The sequence below is a fragment of the Charadrius vociferus genome, unplaced genomic scaffold (genome assembly GCF_000708025.1).
Source record: "Charadrius vociferus isolate BGI_N301 unplaced genomic scaffold, ASM70802v2 scaffold169, whole genome shotgun sequence".
NCBI classification, from domain to species: domain Eukaryota; kingdom Metazoa; phylum Chordata; class Aves; order Charadriiformes; family Charadriidae; genus Charadrius; species Charadrius vociferus.
In genome coordinates this window covers 1,072,233-1,080,199 of record NW_009652966.1, presented here as the reverse complement: position 1 = coordinate 1,080,199, position 7,967 = coordinate 1,072,233, and the positions used below count along the sequence as shown (strand labels likewise).

The 7,967-nt window shown below is 47.3% G+C and overlaps 1 protein-coding gene across 1 annotated transcript in view; it reads right to left on the bottom strand.

Moving 5' to 3' along the window:
* Nucleotides 1–7,967, bottom strand: part of PTCHD1 (patched domain containing 1) — a 22,657-nt gene that overhangs the window by 14,331 nt on the left and 359 nt on the right. The window contains exon 2 of the mRNA XM_009893116.1: nt 5,217–5,877. Within this exon, the coding sequence (XP_009891418.1) occupies nt 5,217–5,877 (661 nt within the window). The remainder of the gene's footprint in view (nt 1–5,216; nt 5,878–7,967) is intronic.

Sequence of the window (7,967 nt, the reverse complement as noted above, 5' to 3'; positions counted from 1 at the left end):
CCCCTCCGCCCCCGGGGCCCCCCCCCCCCCCAAACGCAGCCCTGTGCAGTCTCCTTCTCCCCCTGACTTTCCCCTCACCCATGATGGAACCTCAGGAGGACCCTGCCTGGGTGCTGCCTCACACTTCCACCTGCTCCTTCCCAGTCGTCACTCCCTGGACCTGCTCTGTCGACTGGTTTCCCCTTCTCTCTCCTCAGAAGGGGCATACCGACGGAGTGGGACATGATGGGAGGATGGAGGGAGGCGTTAAGAAGAGGTTATTTGCATTCGTCCCTGATTTGCCGAGTTTCACACCAGTCTGGCTATCGTTTCTGTTTACAGCACGCTGCAAGCTCCAGCCGCTCCCGTAACTGCTAACTGGTTTTCCCCTGCCAGCATCGGAGGCTAAATATAAGCCCGTGGAGCCGTCCCTGCGTCCCTGCCCGTATCTGGCAGCGCCTGGCATTCCACCGCGATTGCACAGAGCCGATGCTTTTCACGAACTTGGCAGCTAAAGAGAGCCGCCTCTCCCCGAATAAGCCGTAGGAGTTTCTGGAGGAATAGGAAACAGATTGCTAGTTTTCTCTTCAGTGCAAAGGGCAATACTGCAATTTTCCTTTGAGTCCCTAAGTTAAATGCTGCGCTCCACCTCTGGGAGGTAAAGAACGTCACGCCAGAAACTTGTTCAGCCAGTGCTGCATGTTGTCCAGTGGTTGGTTTGGTAACACTGTGGGTTTTTTTGAGGAAACTGGTTATTTTTAAAGGATTGGCAGTTGTTAAACAACACTTAATGCGTAAGGGAAACTTCTGATGAATACATTAGCATCTGTGCCAGACCAAACATCTGTAGTTTTTAACGGAGTGGGCAATAGGAAATAAGAATTTCAATTCTGCTTTTCAGCTGACACTATAAATCAGCTATTTTCAATTCAATCAAATTGAATAACTTATTTTTTTGGTTCTTAGGCTCAAAAATTAATTACCTTAGTTCAGCAAAGTCTTCCACATGAACTAGGCATGTGAGTAATCCTGTCCTCGAATTACATTTTTACACACTGATAAATGCAGATGATGATAGTTTTAAAAAACTACGGAGGCATATGCTAATTCAAAATATGCCCAGATGCACGGTGGGAGCCTGCCAAGTTTCACAGGTTTCAGGCTTCACTTTCACGTTAGAAGTACCTGTATAAATCCAGAGCTGAAGAAGAAAAGTTGCCGGATTGACTTGACAGGGTATCCCTAGAGAAGAGAGCGGCCGTAGCCAGCCTGCTCTTCTCTGCTCGCTCCCCCTCAGCGCAGCCCCTCCGCAGGGGCTCGGGACAGCCCCCGGCACTGCCTCCTGCCTCAACAGCTGGACCTCTGGTGATCAAAGGGGACCCCCTGCTATTTCGGTACCTGCCGGGGAAGGAGGTCTCTGGCAACATCTCTCCTGGCTTCAGTTTTCGTCATTCAGTTAGCAGCCAGTGAGGGCTAAAAAGAAACTTGCCACAACATAAAAATCGTCACGGTAGTGACATACTCAGGCTATGTACAGTCATCAATGACTGAGTTGTTATGGCTTAATGAGTTACCTTTCGTGAGCTGGGCTACAGTAACCTGCCTTAATTAAACAGTAAAATAAATCAGAATAAACTACCGTGAAGGTGATTAAACCCAAAGCACGAAGTGTTTAAACCTGTATGTCATATATAACAGGTGGGGTAGGCAAAAGATCTTCCTGTCTACATTTCACAGTCTGAGCTTAAGAGTGCAGCTTGGTGAACTACTGTAATTTAATAATGTAAAATTGTGCTATTGATGCAAAAGCTAAGGATTCAACACCTACAGAGACTGGTACCTTTCACTATAGCTTGTTTGTTCTAGGAAAAGGCTGATGCTGAAGGGATGTGACAGAAAACAGGAGGGATGAAATCGGGTATTACAGAACACATCGAACTGAGTATTTTGGATACATATTGTCTGAATTAGTAGAATGGGATTGTGACTGGACAAACTATTTAAACTATTCAGAAAGTAATTCTTGAAAAAATGAAAAATGAGATAATTGCAAAACATTGATAACCAACTTCAGTTAATGCACCTTGGAAAGGCAGTGATGGTCTCAAGATGAATTTAATGAAGAGGAGAAATGGTGTGAGATAAGCTATAATTCAGCAAGGACAAGGGTAACCTTCTACGTGTTGGTTGGAATAACTCATTGTGCAAACAGGGTAGAAAGTGACATGAAGGATCTGTGAATTACCATGTGCCACCAACCAAATGCCAACCATTTCATATTGCCGAGAAAAAAAATGAATGTCATGTGGGGATGTATGAACAGGAGTGCCATATGCAAGATGTGTGAAATCATCCTCCTACTCTACTTGCTGCTGAAAGCCTCAGCCTGAATCCTGCGCCCAGATTTAGGCACCGCACTCCACGGAAGATGTGGAGCAGCCAAAAGCAAGAAGATTGCTGGAAATCTGGTAAACGTAGTCTGAGGAAACCTGGGATTAAAAGGAAGAAGACTAGGCAAGTGTGAGTGGTCCCAAATATGCAAAGAAAAAGAAGATAAATGTTTTCCAGATGCAGAAGATAAATAAGGAGGACAGCTGAGTTGCAGAAGGGGAATTCGGATTAGACATGATGCAAATGGCGCAGTGGTAGTGCAGTGAAACACAGGGGTAAGCGGCCCAAGGAGAAGACAAAGTGCAGGGCGGGAAGGATACGTTAGGAAAGACGTAATCTTGTCTGGTGGCAGAGGGCAGATGATGTCTGGAGAGTGTTGTCCTGCCCGCCCCCCCCCGGCTCTCCCTTGCTGATGAAAAGTTAAGAATCCTCAGCTGCTATAAACCACAGAAACTTCATTAATGATTTATACTAGCAAAGGGGCCTTGCCTGAAATGCGTCCAGTGTAATCATTTTTTCTATCTAATTTTTGCTTTTAGCCATGAGATTATGAGTAATAGCTATGGGGCTATACTGTTAGCCAGAAATCCTTTAGCTTTCTAAAGGTCACTTAATCTACGATTTAATCTGATGGTCACTGAAATTAAGTGGAAGCAGTTCAGCGGGGTATAATGGAGAGAGGTTGGTGTCTCTAGCCTTCAGTTACCTTGAGTTAAACCACCCTTAATAAGCAAAATAACTTATAGGCACGAAATACATTTGGAAACACACGCTGAATCTTTCTGTTGTACTGCAGGGGAAAAAAAAAAGGAAAACCCTGCCTTTCTAGCTAGCTGCTGCTGTAAAGCAGTTCTCATGACAAACTCCAGCATGTCTTTAGTGCCTTCTGTTCACCTGTTGATATTCCCAATCCCTTGGGAGATTTGATGCAGCTGGGGAAGCGGGCAAGATTCACACGAATTTGGTTGCTCTATCATGACTTGTTCACAGTGAGAGCTCCTTTTAAGAGTGGAATACTTCAACTAAGCAAGACTGAAAAAAACCCCAGGAAAAAAAAAACAACAGAGTTGGCTATACAGCTCTGCAGTTAAAGGAGCACTAAAATAGAAGTGTGAAACTTTTCATAGCTATCTGTAAGTATTCAAGAATTTCAAGTCTCAGCAGAGTCAGTATTAGTGAATTAAAGATCTGAAAGGTTGTCCCAGAGAGCAGATGCTTTGATCCCTAAATAGAGCTAATATTTCATATTTTTGAGTCGCTTTCCCCGGGTACTGTTATTTCACCTGGTTGGACTTTAGACTGCTTTTCTACTATGGCTACTCTCTTGCAACACATCTGGAAATCCTCTCCTCTGTAATATTATATGTAATACAAACTGCTTAGTTTGAATTTTATAATACCTACATACGCATAAAACTCCACAAAAGAAACCCCACGTAAGACTCAGGTGACAAAGCTAACCTTCTTTTGACTCTGGCTTTCTCGTGCTGCATTTCCTCTAGATTATGATACAGTTTAATTTTCATGGATGTCATCTGAAAACGAGAGCCGATTTGTAATGTGGCTGAATTCTCTTTATCACTGAATATATTCTGTACATTAACTGGCAGCGCGATGCACTGAAGCATAGTCTTTAATTAAAGTGCAACAATACCACAGCTACAGTATGGGCATGGCATAGGAATCCAGTGCTGGATATAAAAATAGCTGTGCTGAAACGTGTCATATCACTACACGATGTGACTGAGTCAGTGGAGACACTCTTACACTTGAAACCTGAAGTATTCCTGAGCACTGATTTTCAGCTGGGGAAGCTGTGATCAAATCAATGCATGCGCTATTCTCCACAAACGAATAATGGCGCAAACGAGGATGTATTAAACACCTACAGTGCACGAAGCTTCTCACACTGCTTATGAACCAAACACAAAGAGGCTGTGAACTCTCCAGAGCTCTCGTTTTGTCTCCCGTGTCATCCTCCTGCCTGTTTGGATACACCGTGCGGCATCCCCACCAACACCCCGGTGCCAACAGGAGAGGGCCACCGACTTCGGGTCGGGAGCAAGCTGACCGCCCCTCTCTCCTCCTCTTTCCTACCCTCGAGGAAAACAGAATGAAACAAAACCACCCCGCACCCCACAGTGAGTGAAGGTGCTATGAAAACCAGGGAGATGAAGACACCTCTGCTGGCACCAGAGCCGGGGATGCCGCTCCCTCCGTAGCCCTCTGCCGCGGGATGCGCTGCTGCTAAACCGGACGGGTCTGTCCCTGACCAGGGGAGGCAAAGCTTTCCACCCCAGGGCTGCGAAACCTTCCCTATGCTCCGAGCCAACACAGGTGCTTCAGGAGAAACATGACCCAGAACCGACGACCGCCCTTGTCCCCCGGACAGGCACCTGCCAAGCCAGGACAGCACTCCAAGTGCCCAACGCGCCCGGCCCCTCTGGTCTGCTGGGGCGGCTGACGCTGTCATTGCGGCACGGGGACCTCTGCCAAGGCTGCCCCCCAACCCTGGCCATCAAAATCAGAATCAAACGCCCACAGAAAAGCAGCAGTGGGGCTCCCCCTCTGCACGAGGCACGGCATTCGAGCAACCTTCTCCCTCGCTCCCACACGGGCACCACGTCCTAGGGCAGAGAGCGACGCCACACCGGAGCCCTGGGCGTGATTTTAACGTCCCAACGCGGTACAAACAGTTTAGGAAAAGAGGCCGTGTGGGTTTTGGCACAGGGCAGGGCTGCAGGGAGGAGGCACCGGGAGCCATGCAGTGATGCTTCTCTGCTTGCTGGGCAATGCGTCAGGGAGGCACAAACACACAAACGAGAGAGGATATAGCAGATAGTTACCTAACATGACGAAGGGGATTCCCAGGAAGGTGGAATTGTATTTCCCACCAGTGAGATTGATGATCCCAGCTGCAGTCAGGGTGGCAAGGGTCACGGTCAGCAATCCCAGCAGGCCAAGCCAGGGTTTGCTGCGGACACAATCCTGCATGGAGCAGCAGAGAATGGCCAAGGTGACCACAAGGACCAAGCTTGTGATCAGGTAGCGTTCTGACACCCTGCTCGTCTTCTGGAAATCCTCCTTCAGCGAAGAAGAAGTGAAAGGATACATTTTGACTTTCCTGTTGGATTTCTGGAAAAGTTCAACAGTGTCACAAAAAATGGATTCCCACTTCTCTGCCACCATGTCATTCAAGGAGTTGATTGCCTGCAAGTAGTAGGTGAGCTGAATGGCTTCTGCAGACTTCACCCGGTCTTTGCTGTGCACAGTAACCCCACCAAGCTGATGCCCGTTATACACTTCCCTGCCATCCTTTAAGTGAGTAATCGGATAAGTGATTGCAAAATTAGTTCGATTAGAAGAACGAGCAGCCTTTAATTCCTCCAGTACATGCACTATGTCGTCCACTATGCATGTCTTGTCATTGTTCAGGATACATATATGGGCAAACGTGTAATTGAAACCAGGTCTTTGAACTTGGATCCTGGTCACAGCAGAGTGCAACTACAAGGGAAAGAGAAATCACACACGTTATTCATCAGTTCATCTCGCGCAGCAGCAGCCAGAACAACAGGGGCTCCTCACCTCCGTCCCTTGCCTATTTGATCTAAGCAACGACAACAAAAGTGCTGGTGACTGCAGTATTAATAGCACACTCATTGCAAAAAAAAAAAAAAAAAGGGAAAACATGCATTAAAATAGCAGTATTATTCCCCTCCGTCCTTTGCTGATAACTTGGGTGTGTTGTGACCTGCGCCTGTGCCACGTGCATCAGCTGTTTGGCCTCTCTAAATAAGCAAACTCAAAAGCCCCGGACCTCCACTTTTGAGGGATGTGGGGGAACATAAAAGGGAGTGCTACAGCCCGGCCGTGTCCAGGGACACAACTCGTGCTTGGGGTTGCCAAATTACTCTCTCGACAGATAAACTTCAGCTAGGGAAGGCAGAAGAGCAGGGTGGCCAGGGGTGCCAGCTGCCTGGCAGGGCACTCACACTCGCTCTCAGTAAAGGACAGGCCACAGCTGTGAGTCCAAAGTGTAGAGATGGTTGGCATTGCAGGAATAAGATAGCTGTCATCAATTAATCTGCCCTCTTTCTCCCTCCCTTTTTCCACCATCAAACCCTCAGCAAGCCTGGGAGCGGGAAGCACTGGCAGAGATGGACACATTTTCTCTTTCTCTCTGAAAGGTTCTGTTAATCAGGGAAGGCCCCCTAATTTTCGGGGCTGCAGGTTATTACCGCTTGCCATTTGGTTAGCAGCTCTGGGTGCAGTCTCCTTTGTCAGTCGTTTTGCATCCTTCTGAAATTTGCCATGCCTGAGCTCTGACCCAAAGTGCATTCAGTTATTTTTGAGCACTAGAAGGGCAGGAAAATTACCGTCTCTTCTTGAAAAAATATAGAAAACTCTTGCAACCTTTTTTGAATCTGTTTTAGTCACCACAGAAGAAGCAAGAAATCTAAAAGATGGTAGGGGAATAGCCCTAATAGGCTGAGGTTGAAATATTTTTCAGAAGTAGAATATGAAGATTGCTAACACTGGGGGCCTTAGCAAAGTGCAAGCTGGGTTTTTTTTGCACATTTTACTTGCAGAATATGCAGGCCTAGCCCATCACCATCTCCATTTTACTCCTTCTGTGCCGGTCTAGTTGTGCAGAGAGTACCATGAGTACGGATGCTGCTGAGGCCAAGACTATATTACCAACTGCCAGAAGTCTGAGCAGACTTTCCCCATGGCTGTGATGTCCTCCCTTCACCGTGGGTAGCCACAAAGTTCAGGAAGGGGCTCCCTCTGTTCTTTTGTAGCTGGCACGGGGGGGTACCTGACATCCCAAGTGCTTGGGGGGGAGGGGGCCCTGCACGCTGCTGCGTACGTGCTTTGTGCATGGCTCGGTGAGATCCGTGGTTCTCTCGAGGTGCGAGCAGGGATGAGGCAGAGTGACATGCACCCTTCGTGCTGCCTGGTCCCAAGGACGCCGTGGACGTGGCAGTCTGCACTGCTCGGTCGTGTGGGCGGCCACGTCTGCTGCCATGGGGGGGAGCAAATCACCAGGTCTGCTCTGGGGAACTGCACGGATTTATCCTTCGGTATCCTTTTATACCGAGGGAAATGGTCGTAGGAGCATCACAAAGGTGTGGCGACAAAAGCAGGGCTGATAAAAAGAGAAGGAGAAGCCCTCCTTCACCGACAAAGTGGGGAGATCACAGCTCTTCCAGGGAGACGAAGAACCAAATTCAGAATGACTCTATTTTCTTTTCCTTAAAGTGAGAATAGTTATTTTCTGCCTTCAGATTTTGAGTAAGATGATGAAAACTGGCTATGGGGAGATGATTCCTTTTTTTTCTACTTGCATATGCTGTTTTCCACTGCAGTCCAAAGAGGGCAGGAGGTTCTTATGCCCCGTAAAGAGTCTGGGATTAGCTGATATTTAATGGAACTGGCTCCTTCTGAAGACGAACACTGATTAAAAAAATAGAAGATAGGGTACACGAGAGCAGTAGAGCTTCTATACTCATCTGATGGCGATTGACAAAATGTCTAATAAACATGGCTAAAATCCTGCGTCTCTTGAAGTTAAATAGTCATAGTGACTTTGG